At 52.3% G+C, this 22,633-nt stretch overlaps 1 protein-coding gene across 1 annotated transcript; it reads left to right on the top strand.

The window, feature by feature from the left end:
* Positions 1-7,921: 7,921 nt before the first annotated feature.
* SFRP1 (secreted frizzled related protein 1) lies at positions 7,922-21,798 on the top strand. Its single transcript, XM_058859403.1, has 3 exons — positions 7,922-8,656; positions 13,656-13,733; positions 19,667-21,798. Exons 1-3 carry the CDS (start codon positions 8,125-8,127, stop codon positions 19,987-19,989), a joined length of 933 nt encoding a protein of 310 aa, XP_058715386.1. The 5' UTR covers positions 7,922-8,124; the 3' UTR covers positions 19,990-21,798.
* The last annotated feature ends 835 nt before the right edge of the window (positions 21,799-22,633 follow it).

The following is a 22,633-nucleotide window of genomic DNA, read 5'->3' on the forward strand; positions in this document are numbered from 1 at the left end:
GCCCTTGCTGACAAGCTCTCAAAAAACATGTGTTGGCCTGTTGAAAAGACCCCAGTGTTGACTGACAGACAATTGAAGTGACAAATTGTTTCATTGTACTTGGCAGGGAGAGCGCTGTATTAGATAATTATGGTGAGGAGGGAAGCGACAGGTCACAGGTCAGAAGACACGTCTGACCCTGTTTTCTGAAAGCCCTGAAAGGAGCCCATGCCCGGGAGAGCAGCGAGATGCTGCGAGCGGTTTCTCCTTCCGTTGTGGTGATTAAGAGCTGATGGTGATTAAGAAGATGGAGTGGGGATGAGCTGGCTCCATTGTCCCCAGCCCTGGCTCCTGGGACGTGGGTGTGTGGCTCCCCAGCAGCACCCAGCACCCCTCGCTGGCTCCAGCCGTGCTCAGAGCGTTGTCGGCTGCCTTCAGCAGAACCTTGGGACACTTGGGACACCACCTTCCGAGCAGCACCGGTCCCCTGTGAGCACCTTGGCCGTCCATGTTCTGAGCTGGCAGGAAAAAGCACCATGTCTGGCCACGAGTCCTGTCCCAGGCCCCTGGGCACAGACACCTTCCTTTGCAAGCCTGCAAACACCAGCAGGACCAACCCCTCCCCGCTGGGGCCTGGTTTCTTTTCCTGGCTACAACAGAGTACAGCTAATAGCTATTGAAGCTTCTCTCCTGCCATAGAAATAAAATATGGCATGGAATCACAGCACAGCTACTCCATTGAGAGCCATGCTACACTGAGTAATACCAATAATTCAAAACAGATGAGCCAAAGGCTCAAGCACTATGGGCTCAGTATCCCAGTCTGCCCTGACCCCTGGAACTCGCTGAAAGTTACCTTGAGACTCACCAGAACTCTTTTGTAATTTCTGTGAGGGTTATTTATTGCAAAGTCATAAATATTTGCTATGGATTTTCTCCATCAATCTACAAAATGAATTAGGTTAGAAAAAATGTATGTACTTGGATTTTGGGCATGTGTTTTCCAGGCACAGGAGAAAGCGTTGGATCTCCATTGTGCGGAAGACGGGCTGCTGCAGAACTTTAGGCTCTGCTGAGTGCGCTAATTAATTCCCTTCCACAAACAGTTTAAAATGCACAGTACAGTTGAGAAAGGGGAAAGGGAGGGAAGATATTATTCTTTAAATCTATTTTAAAAACTTTCATAAAATTATTTAGGGGGAAAGGAAAATCCTTTTTCCCTTTCCTCCTTCCCAGACACCCTGCCAGTCCATTAAAACCCTGAAAATGAGAGGCAGCATGTTGTGCCCCAGGGGATCAGCCTTAAGTCAATATCTTGCAGTCTACCTCAGAAGCCAGGCTGGCACCAACTGGGTGTGGAGATGGAAGGGTGCCCAGGGTCCTCTCCTTCCATCCCAAGGCAAAGCTGCCTTGGGGCACCCCATTTTCTCACTGTTAAAAAGAGGAGGGAAGAGCAGGACTGGCCCTGCCTTGCAGGCATTTCTCTTAAGTTTTTGTTCAGGAAAGTGCTTAAGGGAGACCTTAACTTTGAAGATACTAGAGTAGGATTTGAGCAGAGATGGATGTTGTACCTGGTGGTGAGGGGGTGACAATGAGAAGTGAGGCAAGTTCTTCCCCCAGAGGGTGATCAGGCACTGAACAGGCTCCCCAGAGCAGTGGTCATAGCCCCAAGCCTGCCAGAGCTCAAATGTTTGGACAACACTCTCAGGCACAGGGTGAGATCCTCAGGCACATGAGCAGGGACAGGAGCTGAACTTCGATGGTCCTTAAGGATAATTAAGCCTCCAGGACCCTGCACCTTTTCAACCACTGCCAAGTGACTGCATGGGACCTGGCATGCTGTGTGTCCCGACAGCAATTCACACACAGGCAGTGAGTCCTGCACTCCTATCGCTCATCATCCTGCCACTAAAAGCTCCTTAAAAGGTTTGCATGAATGAGCTGATCTAGCTTTGTTTCTGCTCCCATGGTTTGCCCTTTACCCTTTGGCCTTTGCCTAGGTCTGTGGCCACAAGAGCGAGGGTCTAGCAACAGATGACTGCACAGCTGGCCAGATGCTTTTTGGGTATGGCACAATGAGCAATGGTGGGGGCCTGCAGCTCCTGCTGCTCCTCAGCCCCAGCCACTGCCATGCTTGGTAAAACACCAAACTCGGCATTTTCTTCCTGCTGCAAGGAAGGCTGCAGTGCAGTCTGTTGTGTGGGCTGTGTGCAGTGTTTCCTGGTTTCCTGGGAAAAGAGATACCCTTTTCCCTTTCCTGGGAAAAGGGAAGTTGTTTCCCATGTACTTGGAGCTGTGCCTTGTTTCCATCCTGCTTTTCTTCCACTGTACCTGTGCAGCAAACCCAAGTCCTGCCAGCCCTGGCTCTCTCTGCTTGGTAAGAGCCCTTGGTGCTGGAGAGACCCAGCCCACAGGCAACCAGGGATCTGGTCAGTGCTGAGGAGCTGCATGTGGCCCATGCCAGCCAGCTGGGCCACTGCAAGGCAGCTGACAGCTTGGCAAAGGCTCCTGACATCCTTCTCTCATGAGTGTCCCAGGAGGCAACAGCTGCCTCTCTTGTTCATTGTATACCCACCTGGGACTCTGCCCTGTGCAGGTGATTGGTCTGGCTGGGTTTAAAAGTAATGTGACCAAGAGCACTAAGGGATCTGAATACATGCTAGCAAGAATGCCAGCAAGAACACCTTTCACTGTATGTAGGTAAGGTCAGATCCGCTGACCTTCATGCTGAGGATCTGCATGGGGCTCTTAGTGTAGGTCTGTGTCCATCTAGATGTCAGTGAGAAGCCAGGCTCCATGTGCAGGTGTGGGTACCTGTGTCTGCCTGCTTGGGCACCACATGCACACCTCTGGGCTGGGTACCAGAGTAGTAGTAGGAAAAGTTGAGAGAGCGAGCATGACAGGAGGAAGTATTTGTTCAGTCAATGATTTACCAGATGTGTACACTGTACTAAAGACTTGTAAACATACTTTAATGGCCAGCTGTAAATCCAGGCAGTAGCAGTGCCAGCTTCTTCTCCATCAGATGTGTCTTAAGAACAGCCGAGGAAGGGCTTTGAATCACTTTGTTACAGGCTCTGTCAACTCTGCAATTATGCATGTAAATCAAAGAACCAATGTCCTCAGGTCAAAATTATTTGAGGGTCAGAAACGGTTTCATGACCAGCAGCTTCTCCTTTGCTGTTCCTTGTCTTCCCTACAGTTCCTTTGCAGTTCCTTGTCTTCCACAGAGGGCATCTCCAGAATGTTGGGTTTCTGTCCCAGTGCCCCAAGTGCGTGGCTGTGTTTTCACTGACTATGCTGGAAGTCTCTTTTGTTAATCACTGAAGCACAGCATCATTAGTGAGAAGTGCAGAGTGTACACAAAGAGGAACTTGCCAAATTACTAATAAGCAGAAACTCCATCCATCTTAATGAGACAGGGTTAAGAAAATAGCAACCTAGAATATACACAATGGAGCCTTTCCAATCTGCTTATTTACTCCTGTTAGAAAGTACCTCTGAACTCCATCTCTGGTCCAGCTTGGAGATTATCACATGGTTTCCAAACCACAGGCATCTTATGCTCTTGCAAATAATTTAGCATGAGAAGGATAGATAAATAAGTGGACAGATGGCTCAAAAATTTTTAGAGGGAAGAGGGCAGATAGGATTGCTGAAGAGCAAGAAGCATGAGATATCTCCTCATGGTGGGCTGGTCTCCTGCTCCCTTCCTTTGGGGTCCTCACAAAAGCAGCTGAGGTTCCCACATTCTCAGGCAGCATGGGGCCACTCTTGGGCCAAGACTTCCACCACGCCAGCCCAGCAGTGTGATTTAAACCTCCCCAGTGACTTGCAGCACTTCCCCAGGTTACTCTGGCAACCCAGAAGGGGTTTGCACCCACACCAATGTGCCTGCACACCTGCGCTTCCCAGCCACATTTTTCTTTTGTTGGGTAAGGAATGACTTGCCTTTCACACATGCAGCTTGGCTGCTGCTGTTTTATTGAACACCAGCACTTGCTGTATGTTATTCAGGCAAACTTTATATATGCCACAGACCCTCTCAGCAGCCTGCACCTGGTCCAGGGCAAAGCTGAGCCTTGTGGAGAAGAATGTGCTGTAAAGCAACAGGTTATTACAGGATAAATATTTATAAGCCCCTGTAAACATTTGCCATTGGTTCCCTCCTGGGACTAAGGGCAGACAGTCAAGAGTTTCAGCAGTCCTGATGACATTAGCTCTTGTAGTCCTTTATGTGTTAGCCTGTAAACCTGTTGTTGGTCATGTATAGTTATAGCATTTATTGGTGCTAATTTCACACAAACAGGAGACATTGGCTGGAATTGTTGTGTGCCTTGATCCTGGCCCTGCTGCCGGCCAGCTTTTGGTGAAGGTGTCTCCTGCAGCCCCAGGAGCACTGAGCACCTGACTGAGGCATCGGACCAGGTCCCCAGAGCTGCAAAACCCCCCTGTGCAGATTCCCTTATCATGGGGCAAGGGAGTGTTCCTGGCTGCATCAGTGTTATTGGAGTATTGGAACAATCTGCTAAGAAAACCAGAAAACAAACATGGCAAAACCAACATCCTCCTCGTGCTATGACCCTCGGGCAGGGGCTATCAGCTCTCAGTGGGCTGAGGGGGGTCTAACCTAAAGCAAATATTCTCTTGGAGCGTCCAGGAGCTGTCCTGCTGCAGGGGTGGCATGGTGGGCTCTCCATGTAGGGCCATGGTAGGTGGGCTGCCTCTGCTGGTGCATCCCATCTGCCCCCAGAGAGGGGGCATGGGCACCAAGGGACAGTGTGACTCCTGGGACAGGGACTGTAGGGACCCGTGGCCAGCTTGTCTCATCTCCCCCGTCACTGCTGCTTCTGCTGGGGCTGAGACAGGGCTAATGTAGTGGTGGGAAACTGGAAAAGAAATGCCAGGGCAGGCAAGGCCGTGACTCCTCCATGCCCTCAAGTGCAGGAGTAAAACAATGAGCCCTGGGCAATAGCGCTTGTTGCATGGGAGTATTTGGGGGCTCCACTTTGCTGCTCATGCACGAAAGCCAGTCATTTGGCAAAAATCAGCTCAGTTAGCAGGCTTTGTTCATAAAGAGCCAGGGCCTGAATGGATTCAGGGCTAATATATTCTATTATCCCATGCCTGCCTGTTTCCCCAGTGCAGCATGCAGGGAAAGGCGCATTCCAGCACCAGGTGGCCAGGGCAGAGTGTGCCCAGTGTGGGCAGGGAGCATGGGACAGGTGGGAGAACATTGCTGCCAGCAGCATGGTGACATGTCACCTGCCACCTGCCCAGTCACCACTGAGCAGCCACCAGAGGTGGACATGGAGCAGAGTGGGATGCTGAGCTGCAGATGAGGGCAGTGCCTGGTCCTGCAGGCTGCTGGGATGAACAATGGAGCCAGGAATAGCCATGGTTAATTGGACTGGGCTTTTCACAGGGCAGGAGAGGTCTTGGGACAACCAGAATGGTGTATGGTGCAAAGCATCTCATTATCCAATAAGAAAATGTCAGCCCCTGTGGGAAATGCAACAATAAATGGCTATGACATTAGAGACAAGGCAGAGATTTAAGAAGCAGTGGGTAACATAATTATGAAGGGAAATGGCTGTGCAGGCTTCACTCAGAAAAGTACATCTGCAGTCTGGAAGAGGTCTGTTGGAAGAGCAGCCCTTCTTGGGGAGCTGCTTTCTAAGAGGTCTTACATCGTGTATTAAACAATTTAGTGGCCCTAGAGCAGAGTCCACATTTTCACTTGGTTTGGGTTTTTTCCTCCTTCTCCCTGGTTTTTTATATTTTTTAAATAAAAAATGTTTTGCCAGCAATTGTATTTGCTGGTCAATTATATTTCAGTTTACAATTTACTCTTGGATTCCCATTCAGGTGCTGTTGGCATGAATGTGGATATCAGCCACAGAAGAGAGAAGGGAGCCAGCAAAGACCTTCCCTGGGCCAAGCTCAGGAACTGTACAGACCATGCATGTGTACAGACCAAGATTAGCAGCCAAGGCATGCTGAATTGTAGCTTTCCTGCTTGGATCGAGAGCCATGAACTGTGGCAGGCTCAGCAGCTACTATTCAGTGTGTCAGGGCTGCAGTGAAACCCACTAATCAGTGTGGGATGCTCCAGGGCACATATCCCTGGGGTGACCACGACAGAACATTTACCTGGTACTACTGGTAGGTATTTGCTGACCTGCAGATAGCTGGAACCCTGACTGTTGTTTTATTGCAGTTTTATTGCTGTTGCCTTTGGAGAGATCTCCAGGTTTTGAAAAAGAGTTTCCCAAGTCCTCACCTTGCCTGCCTACCTATAATATTCCTATGGCATGCCTCAGCCTGGAACAGAAGGATCATAGCACTGCCAAAGTCAAATGCACCCATTGCTGCTCTCCAAATAGAGAGGCTCTGAGACTTTCCTGTGATCTTGCCACAGAGAATGGAGAGGCACTGGCACAGTTTGGTTCCCAAACAGAGACTTGTGCCCATGGATGTAACACCTGGGTGCAAATCAGGATGCCTGAATAAATCTTTGAGCAGATCAGTGCCCTGTTCCACATTACAGCTGTTTCCTGGGACACAGCACTATTTTCTAAATTCTCAAAATGAGATGTTCCAGTGTTTCTAGTTTCGGCAAAAGCAGATTCCATACTGTCAGAATTTCTCAAGGAATGAGAAGTCAATTTTGCAGCTGTTTCTTGGTACAAACAGTGATCACTGCTTTGCCACGACTTCCTGAGCCCAAGTAGCAGGAGAGGGCCTGCTCCATGCAACTGCCTCTTTCCCAGGTCCCCTATTTACTGCTAAATTGTTCACTTCATTAGTGGTGCTAACTGGCTGTTCTCTTCTGATGACCCTCAGCTCAAAGTGGCTCTTTCAGGCTTCCCGGCTGCAGAGCCTCTTCCATTTACCTCTCAATGAGGTGTAGTTCCTGTTTTAAGTAGTACAAGTTGTTTGAGCAGAAGGCAGCAGGAAGAAGGGGAGCTTTGGAGGATTCTAGAGGCGGGAGCCCAGGAGAGCTCCCTAGGACAGGGACCTGTAGACACACAAGGGTCTGTAGAGCTGCTTAATGGCCAGATGTTGTGCACAAGGACCAAGGCAACTTCTTCTGCCTGGCCTGCAGCAAGGGGCACCCGGCTTGGCAGCTCCACACGTCTGTGCTGGCTCCTGGGCAGCCCCAGGGCCTCTGTCCTGCACAAACACAGCTCCTGGCCTTGGAGCGCAGCGAGGCCTGAGGAGCAGAGCAGAGTGAGGGTGGCGAGGGCCTGGTGCTGCTGGAGGAACAGGGAATGCAGCTCCTGCTCCTCCAGTGCATCTGGAACAGGGTACCCAAATGCGATACCACTTTACCGAACAGACCCCCTTTCCCTCTCCTGCATTTTGTTTGGTTGCTATTGTTTTTCTTTCTTTCAATGTCATGGTTTCTGTTGGAACTTGTCAACTGGGAAATGAGCTCTGCACGGTCCAGTCCAGGCTCACAGAAATATCTGCAACCTTTGAACGGCCGCTCAGGAGCGCCGGGACCTCCCGGAGCCGCCCCGGCTTCAGAGACCGGGAGCGGCTCCGGGGGATTCGGGCCGCCCACCGGGGATGCAGCCGAGCGGGGCTACGAGGCGAGCTCAGGCGCCCCGCCCGGGGGAGGTCTCTCGGTACCCCGCGCTCCCCCGGCCGCACTCCATGGGGCCAGGCCCCGCGGGCCCTCACCGGGGCGGGTGACGCCTGGCCCCGCGGGCCCTCAGCGCCGCCGGGCCGGGCCCCGCGGGCCCTCACCGGGGCAGGTGACGCCGGGCCGGGCCGGGCTGCGGGGCCGTCGGGGCCGCGCTGGGCGGGGCGGGGCGGGGCGGGATTGGCTCCTGCGCCACTGATTGACAGCGGCGGGCGGGCGCGCGGCGGGCGGCGGCGCGCTGATTGGCTGCCGCGGGCTCACAAACCCGCGGCGCGGCCGGAGCGCGGCTAGAGCGGGGCCGGGGCCGGGGCCGGGGCGGCGGGAGCGCGGCGGGAGCGCGGCGTCCTCCGGGGCTCTGAGGGGAGCGGGTAGGGGCAGCGGAGGGGCCGTCGGTGGGGGTGCGAGGAGGGTCCCCGGGGGCGGCCGCCGGCAGCGGGCGCCCGGCGAGTCGCGGCGTGAGGTGCTGTCGAGGCCACCGTCGGCGGGTCGCGGCGATGGGCAGCGTGGGGGGGCCCGGTGGAGCCCTGCGGGCGCTGGTGTCGGTGGCCGCCGGACTGCTGGCCTGCGGCGTGGCCAGCGAGTACGACTATGTCAGCTACCAGTCAGACCTGGGCCCTTACCCTGGCGGGCGCTTCTACGCCAAACCCCACCAGTGCGTGGCCATCCCTGCCGACCTGCGGCTTTGCCACAGCGTGGGCTACGACAAGATGGTGCTGCCCAACCTGCTGGACCACGAGACCATGGCCGAAGTGAAGCACCAGGCAAGCAGCTGGGTGCCACTGCTCAACAAGAATTGCCACATGGGCACGCAGGTCTTCCTCTGCTCCCTCTTTGCCCCCGTGTGCCTGGACCGGCCGGTCTACCCCTGCCGCTGGCTCTGCGAGGCCGTGCGTGACTCCTGTGAGCCTGTCATGCAGTTCTTTGGCTTCTTCTGGCCAGACATGCTCAAGTGTGACCAGTTTCCCCAGGATGACGTCTGCATTGCTATGACAGCTCCCAATGCCACCGAGGTCTCCAGGCCCAAAGGTAAGGCATGGCTTGTGCTGCAGCCCTGCTCCTGGCACTCCTCTCTGAGCTGACAGGCTAGGTGTTAGCCCAGAAGGCGCCGCATGGGACTGAAGGGGCTCTTGTGGCAGGAGGAGGCTCATATGAACTCTTGTTGGGAGCAGCCCTTCTCTAGCCTCTGAGCACTCACTCTCTGTGCCCTCCTGTCCTAAGGTAGGTGGGATGCCTTGCCAGCTCCTCATCCCCATCCCAGAGCCTTGGGACAGGCTGTTTGGGACATGTGGGGTTGTGCCTGTTCTGATACCTGCACGGGCTCCAGCCCTGATGGACCAAAGTGTGACCCTCTGTGCTCAGATACTGCACTGTCCTGGTTCTGCTCCCGAGCCAGACTCCTGCAGGGCTGCCCTGCGCAGCAGGAGGATGTATGCCATGGCAGAAAGTGCTGGTTGATTGAAGCCAACTGTGACCGTAGTCCTGGCAGGATCCCCCACGTCCAGTGCAGTCCTAGGGTGAGAGGCTGGGCAGCTGGTGGCTGGGTGTGCAGTGGAGATCCAGCTCTGCCCTCGGGTGAAGGAGCAAGAAACCTGCCCAGAAGCGACTAGGGAAAGTGAGCGTGGTTCGTGTTTGTTTCCATTGCATGTGGCACGTTTCTGTGGTGCCAGAATGGTTTGTTCAAGTTGCAGTGACTCTGGCTTGTTGCTGGAAACTTGAAAATAAATAAATATCCTGGTGTCACTTCAGTGTTTGCTATTGGAGCACTGTGAAAGGCTGGCAGGAGGAATGCTTGTAGAGGGAGATGGCAGGGGGCTCTAGGAGATTGCAGTGCTTTTTGGCCAGCAGAGCCTCATCGGAAGGAATTGTCACTCCTGATTGCACGGGGGCATAGTGCCGGCTCTCGGGAGGAGCTCGGGGCCAGGGGCTGAGTGGTTTCTGTGGCTTCTGCGCTGTGTCAGAGCTCGTCTGCAGGGACTTGTACAGACAAAGGCTGTATGTGGTGCTCGACTGGGAGAAGTAACCCAGCCGACGGGGACTGAGCAATGTCATCCTGCCCATCTTGAAAGGACTCGTACTTCAGGGAGCCCTTCTGATAGAGGACAGGAACAACGGCGTGCATCCTGCCGCAGAGGGGTGACAGCCTGAGGAGTCTCTAGGAGCTGTGCTGGGTGTGTGGAGAGCAGTGGCACAGTGACTGTGACACGGTGGGCAGAGGAGCACCCCTGAGCTCCGTACCCAGAGGAGCTGTACATGAGGGCCCATGGCACATCTTGGAAATGACATCCAGAGGCAGGTGGAATGTGAAGCTCATGCCGGTGGGGTGTCAGGGGGCTGAGCTTTGGCTGATCTCATTGCCAGGGATCCAGCCTCTCCCCACAGTGATGGCAGCACAGACGTACTGGCTTCCTTGTCATGGCTTGCCCTTACTGATGTGACTGCTGGAGAAACATCGTTGTTTTCCAGGAATGCTCTAAATTAATATGTCTTATGTGAACCTGGACCCTTGGTCAAGACCGCAGCCATGTTCTGTGTTGCAGGTACAAAGGTTGCTTCTCCCCAGGGACTTTCAGCCAAGCATGCTCCTGGGACAGCTGGATCTGAGCTGGCCCTTCCAGGGTCTGAAATAGTCTGGGCTGTGTGCAGGTAATTCATTTTACAGACATTAATGAGCCAAGACCTGGGAACAGGCTTCTGAATGAGCAGCACCTGCCAGGTTTTCCGTTGAGTAGTTTAGCAACTTTACCTTTCGGACCTGTCTTGAAGGCAGCACTGGGGTTGGGACACTACTGCTTCCTTGTGATGCCTCAGTTTGGAGTGGAAGAAGCAAAGTTAATTGCAACCATTGCTGTGATGTGAACCAGCACTGCAGAATCTCTTGTGTGCCACAGAGTATCTGTTTATGGCCCCTGAGGCACCCATTGCTTCAGCTCTGGTACTACCACTTCCTGCAGATGTCGAGTCATCCTAGGTGACCTGCAGCTCAGTCCTTGTGCCTGTGCTGGCTGGTACTTTCATCTGCCTGGGTTCTACTATGTGCACCCTGTCCATGGTTTGTCTGTGTTTTCTGTCAACATCAGCTCCTGGAGCCCCTTTGCTCTTGGGCACAGAGGTGTTTTCTGTTGATTCAAAGAGGGTCAGAACCAAGCAGTGTCCCCACTTTTCTCTTGGTACTAATAAGAACAAACTCTTTCAGTATTTTTTCCCCATTAACACCTTGAAATTGGAATTTGTTTCTGCCTCTCTAAGAGCTGACCTGCTGAATTCCTTTCTCCTTAAGCACAGGCAGTAAAGCCTGCAGGCCCACAGGATGCATCAGGGGAGTTGCAGATTAATACAGCATTACACATTCCTTCTCTTGCCCCTGGAGTAAGCTGGCTCTGCAGCCAGGCATTGGAAAATGGTCAGCAGGGAACAAGTGAGCTGGAGGCAGGCTGAGATTGTGCTTGGAGCTGAGCTGTCAGCTGCATCAGATGGGCCCCAGCCAACCTGCACTGGGCCCAGAGGGTGGGCTGGAGATGTCTGCTGTAGTGCCTCAGGACAGATGGGAGGGCTTGCAGTTTTGGGGTAGCTGTGGCTCCACAGAACAGCAGCTTTCCTGAGGCACAGAACTGTGCAGGAGCTGGCTGGGGCCCCAGCATTTGTGTTCCTGACTGTAGTGTGATGTGGTAACTCAGAGCAGAGGACAATTTTCCTTCCCATTGTCAGGAGACAGTGTCTCCTGCAGTCCTGTTGTGCTGTAAAAGAGCTGCAGGAGGCAGAACTGGAGGATGGGCTGATTTGGGTTGGATATAAAGCAGAAGTTTTTTGCAGTGGGGGTTGTAAAACACTGGCACAGGTTACCTAGAAACATGGTGGATGCCCTGTCCTTGCAAACATTCATGGTCAGGTTTGGTGGGACTCTGAGCAACCTGCTCAAGTTAGGGAAGGGGGATTGTGCACAAGTGAAGCTGCTGTCTGTGGAAGGGACTACCCAGGGGCTGCTGGGTCCAGCCCACAGATGGCTGCTGCCTCTGGGCCCTGGTGCAGCAAGGCAGGGGTCTCTGCCACCTTGGGTGTGTTACAGCCTGTTGAGGGGCTGCTGGAGCACAGCTAGAACAAAGCCTGTATTTGCAACAGGGAACAATGACTCTTATTTTCCATTTTTGTTTGGTTGTTTTTTTTTTTTTTTCCTATTTTAATTGGTTGCCTGGAAAGCTCATAGAGTGGATGCAGCAGTGGCTTTCACATTTGTCTGGCTGGTGTAGGCTTGGCTGCCCTCCTCATGTGCATTTCGGCTGCTGAGGCAGATCGAAGTACTTGGCATGGCAGGTACCCCCTGCTTATTCCTGACAGTGGTCCCCAGCACAGTGAGGAACTCCTGGCTCTGCAGCAGATGGACAGCTGGGCCTGTGTCACCTTCCTATGAGCACCCTCTCTCCCTTGTCATGAGCTCGTTAAATGTGCAGCCTGGAAACAAAAATTCTGACTGCTGATTTTAAAAATACAGTGTTAAGAGATGTCATCATATCTCCAAAGGTTGGCTTCTGAGTGAGGTGGTGATAGTGGCAGTTGCATGTTAGGGTTCTGGAAGAGGTTACCTGGGTGATGGACAGCTCTCAGGGAAACAGAGAATGTGGGACTGGGGAGGTGGATGTTGGTGCTGTGAAGGCTGACTTGTGACTTGCACATCAGAGGAGCGGAAGGCCAGTTGCTCTGCATGTGTGATTAATAAAGTCATGGTGCATGTCCCCAGGAATTAGCATTTGGCACAGAAGAGATTTGGGGGTGGTGACAGGGAAAGAACAAGCCACAGAAAACGAATGTCTGGCCTGAATCCCTGTGGGGCATCTGTGGCCAAGGAGACATGACACGATGGTCGTGGCTGTGCCTCTCTTGCCAGCAGTTCTGGCTCTGCACCTCTCTTCTGGGACACCTCTCTATTTTTTTGGTTCAGCAACGCTGTGGATTTGCTTGCCTGGCTGAGGGCTGGAAGGCCATGAGTGCTCTGTTTACATGCAGGGGCTGGCAGATGTTTTGCTGCAGTGTTGTCCCTGAGAATGACTCCCTTGTGTGGGAAGAGCCCTCCATCTTGCTGGACCAGCAACAAGCATCTCCCAGCTCAATAAATTAATCTGCCAGTAGCTCAAGTCTACATCTCTGCTGCTGGGTGGTCTGTTCCAACTGCAGACAGGAACCTGAAACAGATTCTTACTCTCTGGGTGAAGTGAGCTTTGCTCCCAGATCCCAGTGAAATCCCCATTGCTGGCATTTCCCGAGAGGCAGATGTTGGCTACTGCCAGTGACTGACAAGCAGAGATGGCTCTGCTCTGCTGGAGCCATGAGGCTGCCCTGGACTCAAAAGAGCATGACCACCATTGGTGGTGGCAGCATCCACAAGAGCTGTGCTGGTCCATCTCCAGCCAGTGCAGCTCTGGGACAGGGCAGGAGGGAGGGTGGTCAGGGGCTTCCTGAGCACTGCCTGGGCTGTGGGATGGTCCCCAGTGCTGAGGGGAACGCGGTACACTGAGCTGGGCTGTCCCTGTCCTGAACCCCCTTGCCTGGCACCAGGGTAGCACCTTGGCACTTGAGCTATCTCTGGGCAGCATCCTCCTGCTGTGCTGGGGTTCAGGCATTGTATGCCTGCCTTGGCATGCCATGGGGGGGGAATGTCAGCAGGCTATGGGCCATGCCCCTTGTCAGGCGGCTCCCCTCAGTTGAATGCCTGGCTCTGAAAGCTCCTCTCTTTGCCAGTGCTGTCCTTTTCCTTTTAGCAGCTGCCTGTGTCTGGCCTTGGGGCCACTGACAGCATTGGAGTGGGGCTGGCAGAAGGTTGCCTGTGGCCAGTGCTGCCCTGTAAGCTGGTGGATGGTTCCTTACACCTAGTAGGGTGTTGTTGTATGGGACCCGGGAGCCCGTGGCAGGGTGCGTGGGCACGGATCCCCCTTGAGGGTGGTGGTCTGACAGCATGGGCAGTCTGGCTCTGCGATCCTTCTTGTGCTGGCTTCTTGCCAGCTCTCAATTGTCTTCGCTTCTTTTCTCTTGCCAGGAACGACTGTGTGTCCCCCTTGTGACAATGAGATGAAGTCAGAGGCCATTGTGGAGCACCTGTGTGCCAGCGAGTTTGGTAAGAAGGAGCACTCTGGGCGCAGGGAGGCTCTCCTCACAGGGAGGAGTTGGGCACGGGGCAGCATGACTCCTGTGTGGGCTAGAATGGGACTGCCATGTTTCCCTGCCCGTGCTGGTGCTGCTGTGTCCTGCCATCTGTCCCCAAGGCCAGGCACATGTGCCTCTAGATGTCAGTGTGGGTATGCGGAGGTGGGTGTTAAAAAATACAAAGCTACTTGAAAGCTTTGTCCTAAATGAGTGAGTGAGCAGACAATCAGAGGTAAACTGAACTTCATTTAAAAAAAAGAAAAGATTATCACAAGGAAATATATTAGCTTTCTCAGATCAAACCCAGAATTAAGTGGTTTTGACATCCTTGCTGGTGTATGTAACTTTCCCGGAAGATTATTAAAGGCATATTGAACAAGGTGTGCATTCCTGGGGGATTAGCACTTGAATGTGCCTTGTACTGGAGCGTGCTTATGCAAACCCAAACCTGCTCTGCATGCTGGTGTGTTACCCTTTCTGCTGGAAATGAATTCTCAACTCTCCTGCAGATTTGGTATGCCAGAAGTCCTAAGTTCAGCACAGGCTTTTTCTAACAGGGAAAAGCATCAACGGGAACACCCCTGTAACCTCAGGAATGTGCATACTTCTGGCTCGCTTGGGGAATGGAAGCAGACATTCAGTGCATGGCCTGGCGGGGCAGTGGGAGGTGCTGAGTGCTCCAAGTTGGGGTGCTCAGAGCTCTGTTCTGGGCAGGCCGTGGGAGCTGAATCAGAGCTGCCCCTGCCTTACTGCACACACAGGGAGAGATGGCAGGGAGGGAGGGAGAAGCACACCTGCTTTGGATAAGAGCTCCCTTCCTGGGCTTGCAGTGATGCAGAGGCATTGCCCCAGTCTGGGGGCTGGGGGACCTTCATCCCAGAGAAGGAGCGAGGTGGGTCCAGTGCTGGTGGGTCACTGCAATACCTGTCCCCTTGCCAGAGGTATGCGAGGAGTGATCCGAGAAGAGAAGGGAAATACAAACTTAACTGCATGCTTGTCATCAGCTTCTGCTGCTAAGTATCCTCTCATGCTCCTCCCATGCTCCCATGGACAGTTATACAACGGGGAGCAGAGGCAAACCAGAAGAATTCCCTGCCTCGGCAGAGCAGCCTGGGACAGTGACTTGCCCACAGTGTAAGTTGTTATTGGGAAAGACAGTGGTGACTGTGTCCAAAGGATGGAATTATTTCTGGGCAGATGTTGCCTGTCTATAGCCAGCTGGGGAGCAGGAGCACGGGATTCAGTGCTGGTCCTACCTGTGCCCTGTGAGGGAAGGCAGTGTAGGGGTGAGAAGGACGTCTCAGCAGAGGGAGTGGCTAGTGGAGGAAACATTGGCTTCAGGCAGTTTTCCCAAAGCAGAGTGCATGCCCTTTGGATCTTTGTTTAGTCTTGGGAGGTTACTATCATGGGGCGATTTCTCAAGGAAAGCTGTTTATCTGACACTATTATAAACTTCCAAATCTTCAGACTGAGGTTTCTCATGCACGTCCACCAAGGTAAACACTGGCAACTGACAGGTTACAGATCCTCATCAAAGCCAGACATGTACAATAAATGTTTAAACTAACATGTGCTGCATGGGGCAGCTGTTGGTAGGTCTTGCACTGATTCCTGCTGTGTCATTACTGCAGGTTTCTCTTACATCCAAGCAGCTTGTTACAGAAAAGAGGTGAGGAGCACTTTGCCCACCACAGATGTGTGGCTGTGCCGGTGTAGGAAGTGGCTGTGTAGCAGCCCTGGTGTTGGTCTAGAGTACAGTGCAGGAAGAGAGCTGCAGTGAGCTGTGAACACAAACTGTAAAGACAAGGCAGGAGAATATCTTGGACAAGATGCTGGGGGTCAGAGGGGTGCCAGGAGACTGCCAGCCTCATGGTCCAACAGAACTTTGGGTTTGCCTTTGTTTGAGCAAGAATGAATGTAGACTCTAGCATGCTGCTTTGATGCAGTTTGGCTGCTCCTCTGAGAGTAAGACAGCTTTGGGGTGGCTGTGAGTGAGGGGTGCCAGAACCCTGGCCTGAGCACAGAGCAGCATGGGGGGCAGGATCAGGTATGTGGGGGTAACTGCAGTGTAGGTTTTAGTGTAGTGCTGGTGTGCTGAGATGGCAATGGATGCAAGAGGAAGCATGAGATCGGCCTCCAGTGCCCCCACAGCCACCTCCCCCAGCTGCCCTGGGCTGCAGCCAGCACTTGTTTCTTACTCCAGGAGTTCATTCCACGCTCTGTTTCTCTTAGTGATTTTATTTATTGTTTCTGCCCTTTCTCTGGGGTCTGAGGGGATCCTGCTGAACAGGCTCTGTGGCACTGGGGACTGCAGAACAATCAATACATGCTGTTTATTTTTTCACTGTGACTGACAGGTCCTTGCCTGCAGCCTTCTCCTGTTACAGCCCTAATGTGTCTTCTGGCAGGTTTCTTCCTTCTCAGTGATTTCTAAAGGAAAGAAAAATGAGGCTGAAGGAACAGTGGAGCTTTCCCTTCTCTCACATTCCCTTTCCTGCACATGAGGTGCTGGAGTGGGGCCCCTGCCCGTGCAGGCAGGAGAACAGCAGAAACAGTAACCTAGTCCCTGGCTGTCCTGTGCTGAAAAAGAGAGGTGGAGGTGCCAGTGGGAACGGGAACGGTGCGTGGTAGTGGGTTGTGAACAGAGCACGGGCACTCCTGCTCTCAGCGGGTGACTACCCTGATACAGCACCGTCCTCGGAAAAGCTTGTGCTGGAACATGTGGGTGTCCCATGAAAGTAAATGGTAAGAAAGTGGGTGGCATGTTGATCCTGCAGCCCCTTGGGCCACTGTAACATGCGGAGTGGCAGGGGCCGGTGCTGCTACCAGTGCCACAGCTATGCTGAGGTAGCCTGTGGTCACAATGCAGCTGCTGGACTGCAAAGGTGGCACATGCTCCTGCTGTGGATAACTCTCCTGGGGCCAGCTCCTGCCTAGCAGCCACAGCTGAATATTTAGTCTGTCTGAGCAAGCATGTCCTGGCATCTCAGAGGCAATTCTGGCCCTTCTCCCACTTGGTGCTGAGACAGATTTGGTGCAGCATGGGGGGAGTGGAAAGGCCAAGGTTCCCAGTGAGGAAGCTGTTTGCTTTGGCAGCTCATCTGCATCCTGGAGCCAAGACTCAAAGCATCCCACTCAAGCCTTTTGCCTGCTGCGGCAGCATTCCCAGGGCTGGGGAGACGCCAGGCTGGCTCCTGCAGCCCCGTGGTCCCCCCTTCCAAATGTCATGCTCTAGGAAAGTCAGAAGTTGGAGGCTGCCTCCCACTGCGTGGTGTTGAGCTCTTAGAGTGGGGTGCACACCGGAATGAATGAATGTTCCCTCAGGCACCACTTTCCTGGTGCACCGTGCAAAAGCTGTGTGTCTGGCCTGTCACTATGGAACACTTTCATACCTGGGAACCTTACCTGGAATGTGGGTTGTAACTTAGGGAATGTGGCCCAGTTAAGTGAACAAGGGGAATTTGGGGAGCAAGGTCACTGCAGAGGAATGAGGGCTGAGCAGAGATCATCATGCTTGTGTGACTGCTCAGCCTGCAGCACCAAAGGCTTGGTGATCCCTGAGCAAGGCTGTGTTTACCTGGGCAGCGCTGCAGCCTCTTGCTGGTTATGAGGACACTGCTGCTGGGAAGAACAGAGCCTGACACAAACTGTTTGCACCCTTGGTCAGCCTCTTCCTTCATCCCCCTTGGCATTATCCCATCTTGGCTCTGTGTGCTGCTCTGCACGAGCAAGGTTTGGATGAGGTTTTGGTTTACATCTGGATGTATGGTTCCCCTGGGCAGCTTCCATGAACCTGCATCGCTGGCTCACAAACTGCTGTGTGCAGGGAAGGGAGCAGCTGTGAGCTCCCACAGCACGGGATTACCAGGCCTTCTTTGTCTTCCATGGTGTATGATACTTGGAGTAGATCAGCACCTCCACTAGCTGGCAGATCCTTTTCTTCCTCTAGCAAAAAGGATCAAACTTTGCAGTGATCTCAGCAAAGCAGTTTGCAAACAAGCCATTTTGCAGAAGTCTCTTATTGAGCTGTTGTAATGGTGTTTTGTCGCTAAAGGACACAAAATGATTCACACAAACACTTTCTAATGTTAGAACAGGAAAGAACTAACCTTTATTCTCTGACTCCAGTATTTATAGATTCTCAACAATGACCAGGGATTGGATAATTAAGTTACCACCTTCCCAAGCACACTGGTCGTGTGAAATGTCCATCAAAAGACATTTCTTAGAAGGAATGTGATAAGCAACTGATGTTTATAGAACTTGTATGGGAAAGTAACTAAAACTATGAAAACATTATCAGAAGGCTTTAGTTTTCAGGGTGACAGTGTTTTACCATCCTTCCTGCCCTGGCCATCTCTGTGCTTAGTGCAAGGGCTCCAGTCAGCATGAGTAAAGAAAGCGAGGCTGACATTGAGGAGTGTTGCTGCTACTGCTGCCCAGTTGATGTCATGGAGCTTAGAGCTGCTTGAAGACTACTTACTTCATTTTCCAGATTTGTTGCAAACTGATCTGGTTCAGCATCTTTAGCTCCTTAAAGCTGGAGTCTCTTTAGCTCCTGAATTTGAAAAACAGATGGAATGAAGATTTCACTTGGGTTTCCAGACCTAGATTACTTTCTTATACAGTAACAGTGTAACATGACATGGCCCTTGGCAAACCTGGGGAGTATTTTTGGCACAGGAGCAGGCAAACACCATTGCTCCCGTTGCCACGGCAGTGGCTGGGAGCACAGAAGGGGGATCCTGAGTCTCTGCTGCCTACTTGGGATTGTCATCATGCTGTCCTGCTGCCTTCTGCATCTGGACCATGCAGTGCTCCCATCCAGGTAGCAACATGTGTTCACCGTGACATGTTCCAGCAGAGCAGGATTTCAAGGAATGATGCTGTGGGGGACCCATCTCCCTGCCAGAACCAGAGGTTTTTGTGGACTGCCTGCAACTGGCCTGAGACTCTAATGAGAAGGGGCAGCAGCCAACAGATCACCTCTCTGAGCATTAGTTATCTGCAGCACTGAAGTAAGCTCCCAAATGATGAAAATATGTTAGCGATTTTTGGCCATATGTGCTTTTCCCCAAAAACGAGGCAGAGCCAAATGGCACAGAAATGATGTTTTAATGTACAACACATTTTCATCATTTTTCCCATGTATGCAAAATTCCTTTTCATGGTCATGGCAAAAACCCTTTTTTTTTCTTTTTTTTGGGGGGTGGGAGGTATTGCAATTAACTTGGGAAAATGCTGAACCCAAAGAGGGGAGATTATTTTCCGTGGAAATGTATCAGACCAACTTCCCTTCTCCTGGGGAAGGTGCAGACACATGACTGCATGCTGGGGTTTCCACAGCCCTGATGCAGAGACATCCAGTGCTTGGAATCTTGTTTCACAGGCACCTGAGGGCCGGTGTGACTGCAAACAGATGATTGAGAAGCAAAATTTACCTTCTAAATGATCCTTTCAAGAATCCCTCCATGCCTTTAAAGCAGGGAAGTCACCTAATTTACTCAGCTAACATTTGTGCTTGGCAGCTGAACAAGTCCCCTCTCAAATGGAAATTGCTGGCTGGTTTTCTGGAGGAAGGGGAACAAAGATGTCAGTGTTTTACCTTGGTGCTCTCCTGGGCATGGGGCAGCTCCACCTCAGGTGCAAGGGTGTGAGTGTCACAGTGGGCCAGGTCATGGCCAGGATGATGCCATGGAGCAGGAGGATTCAGGAGCAGAGTAGGGAGAAGGGGACTGCAGGAATGGAGCATGGCACTGTATGTCTGCAGCGGGACAGGACATTGCTGCCGTCCTCGGGCACTGCTGCCCCCTCAGCCTCACTTAGCAGAGGTGTTGTGCTGCTGAGGAGCTGTGAAAGCTGCTTAGGAGTTTTGTTTTTCCCCTCACCCATCTTGTTTTGCAGCTCTTAAGATGACCATAAAGGAAGTGAAGAAGGAGAATGGGGACAAGATGATCATTCCACGGAAGAGGAAGGCACTGAAGCTGGGGCCCATCCGGAAGAAGAACCTGAAGAAGCTGGTGCTGTTCCTGAAAAATGGGGCAGACTGTCCCTGCCATCAGCTGGACAACCTCAGCCACTACTTCCTCATCATGGGCCGCCAGGTGAAGACTCAGTACCTGCTGACAGCCATCTACAAGTGGGACAAGAAGAACAAAGAGTTCAAGAAGTTTATGAAGAAGATGAAATCACCCGACTGCCCGACGTTTCCGTCTGTTTTCAAGTGATATGTTGGGTGGTGGCAGAGCCACTGTCTGGACCTGCACAGTTGGGTACGGCGGCTTGGTCTCGCTACTCTGCAGCAGGAATGCTGGAGCCAAGCCCTCCTGCTCCTCCATCCTGCTCCTCAGAGCTCCCTCACTGATCTCAGCCCTCCCACATCCCCGCTGCTGGCATTGGCCTGGTCCCCTGGGCATGCGATGCGTGTGCACCAAACAGTCGCTGAGGTCACACACAATTTATATCTGCATTGTCTAAAGACCTGTTACTGTACAGATCTGTACAACCGTTGAAATAGCAGCTGCCAGGTAAAGAGGGAAAGCAGAGGGGTATGCGGTGATCTTAAGAGCTTGCATGCTTACAGAAAGGACCCTCGTGACCATGTCACTCCTGTCTCCATGGCTGCAGGTTTGCCCTGAATTCCTGTATGAACCAGAGCTGGCTGATTAGACAGAGATCCCATCTTCATGATCAAAGTTAATAAATGAATAGTGGAGAACCCGTTACAACCTCTGATAAGAATTCCTAATAGCTAATTGCCCTCACTGTAAAAATATCCCATTATAGTCTTAACCTGCTTAGTTTAAGCCTTAACCATGGTTCCTTGTGGTGCCTTGATGGGCTGGAGCCCTCCCTCACCAGCATCTCTTGTAATGTCTCCCTGGGTGCCTGCCTTGGCATCTGCTGTGCCAGCTGAGCCCCTTTTGCCCAGTACTGTGCTGCACCCAGGTAGCCTTTGAGTGTCCACCCTGTGCCCAGTGTGCTGGTGCAGGGGGACATGGGCAGAGGGGACTCTCTGCCTACACCGGTGCCTTTGGCCTCGTGCAGGCCCCTGTCCACAGCAGTGGCCAGCTGAATGCTCTACCCTCGGCCTGCTGTGGCAGTTCCTGTGTGCAGGTGGCCTGAGCTGCTCGTGCCCAGACCTGTCTTTCCATTTCAGGCCTGTGCAAAGGTTCAGTTGCTGGCCTGCCCAGGGCTTTGGCTGGGGGGAGCTCATGGCCAGCTCCTCCAGCTTGTGTCACTCCTTCATTTTACCAGTGATGCTTTTATAGTTCCTTTAGGCTGCTGGCAAAGTACCAGAGTGCAAAAAGCCAAGGACTTGTCCCTGCGGAACGCCACAGGGAATGTATCGTCTCTGTCTTTCCCTCTTTGCTGTGGGACCCATCAGTCTGGGGTTTTGTCTATTTGATCTGTGACAGCTTGGCTCTCTATCATTATGTCTTTTTTGCCCTAATCGAAATGTCATGTTTGTATGATTTCAAATAGTTTATGAAAGACGAATATCTTACCCAAATGATTACATTTATCAACCAAGCTGAAATTCATTATTCTGTGAATTGGACTAGTTCTCTTTTTCATAGGCCCATACCACTCCATATTCATAATCCTTCTTCCATTTAGTATTCTCATCCGTCAACAGTACTCTAAGAGAGTGAATATCTGACATCTGAGATAATCCTGTTGTATCACAGTTAAGTGAAATAACAAATCCTAATTTTTGAGGTTTGAACCAAACCCCCTCAAAACTAGTAAATTAATTATTCCTTAGCTTGGGAGTGGTGCTTATTCCCCACGTGGGAACAGAGCCACGGACTTGGTTGTAGAAGAATTGTGTTAACAAGCCAAGTACTCTGAGGAATGATGTTTCACAGCTAACAGAGAGATGGGTTTAGGATGTGAACTTTGTAGACTCTCCCTAGGTTGTCTTAGACCACCATTTGTAGTAGTGTTGTTTCTTTATTGCAAAATTAATCATTGTAGATAATGTGCTTTATTAGTGAAGTAAAGAAATAAATAAACCATGGGCTTTAACATCACAGATTGATGAGGTGAAATGATGGAGGGGGCTGTCAAATCCAGCTGTGTGGGGAATGGAGTTAGGACGTGATGAACTGAAAGTCTGGTTATCTGTGAGTGCCCAAAGTGCCCCTAAAAGCCCCACTGGGACGGGGCAGGGACCCTCTGTCCCTGTTGCCTGGCCTTCCTGAGCACAGCACAGCAGAGGGTGGGCTGTGGCAGAGAGACTGCTGCTGCTAAACTTGCCATGGACCGGCCTAGAGGCTGTCCATGGTTCCAGGGCATTGCAACAGGCTGTCCAGGGAAGTCCAGGTGGAGTCACGATCCCTGGAGTGCTTCAGGGAATGACTAGATGTGGCACGTTGGTTTAGGTGACCCCAGCCAAGGGGTGGACTCAATGACCTTGGAGGTCTTTTCCAGCCTTACTGATTGCATGATGCCATGGTTGCATGCCCACTGGCATGTAGCAGGTTGCAGGGAGAGCAAGTGCCCTTCCTGGGAAGCTCCTGCTGCTTCAGCCAGCCCTGGCTGCAGCTTGCAGGTGGTTTTAATCAAAGTGATTTTTTTACCCACCTGTGGGGTGAGGCACTGCTGAGAATGTGTTGCAGCCCCAGCTGGTCCTGAGTGCAGGGGAAGGTTTAAGAGCTCAGGGAAAGCAGCAAGTTCTTCCTGCAATGCATTTGGCCCGAGACATTGCCGGCAGCAGTGTTGTCACCACGAGACCAGGTAAGGTCAGTGCTGTGGGGTTGCTGCTTGGGGTCTCCTTTTCCCAGCTCAGAGCTGGTGCCTGGGGCAGTTCAGGGCCTGGGGTGAATCTGCTTTATGTGTCCCTGCGTTTCACTGCTGGTTCATCTG

This window comes from Poecile atricapillus, chromosome 29 (assembly GCF_030490865.1).
Source record: "Poecile atricapillus isolate bPoeAtr1 chromosome 29, bPoeAtr1.hap1, whole genome shotgun sequence".
Lineage (NCBI taxonomy): Eukaryota > Metazoa > Chordata > Aves > Passeriformes > Paridae > Poecile > Poecile atricapillus.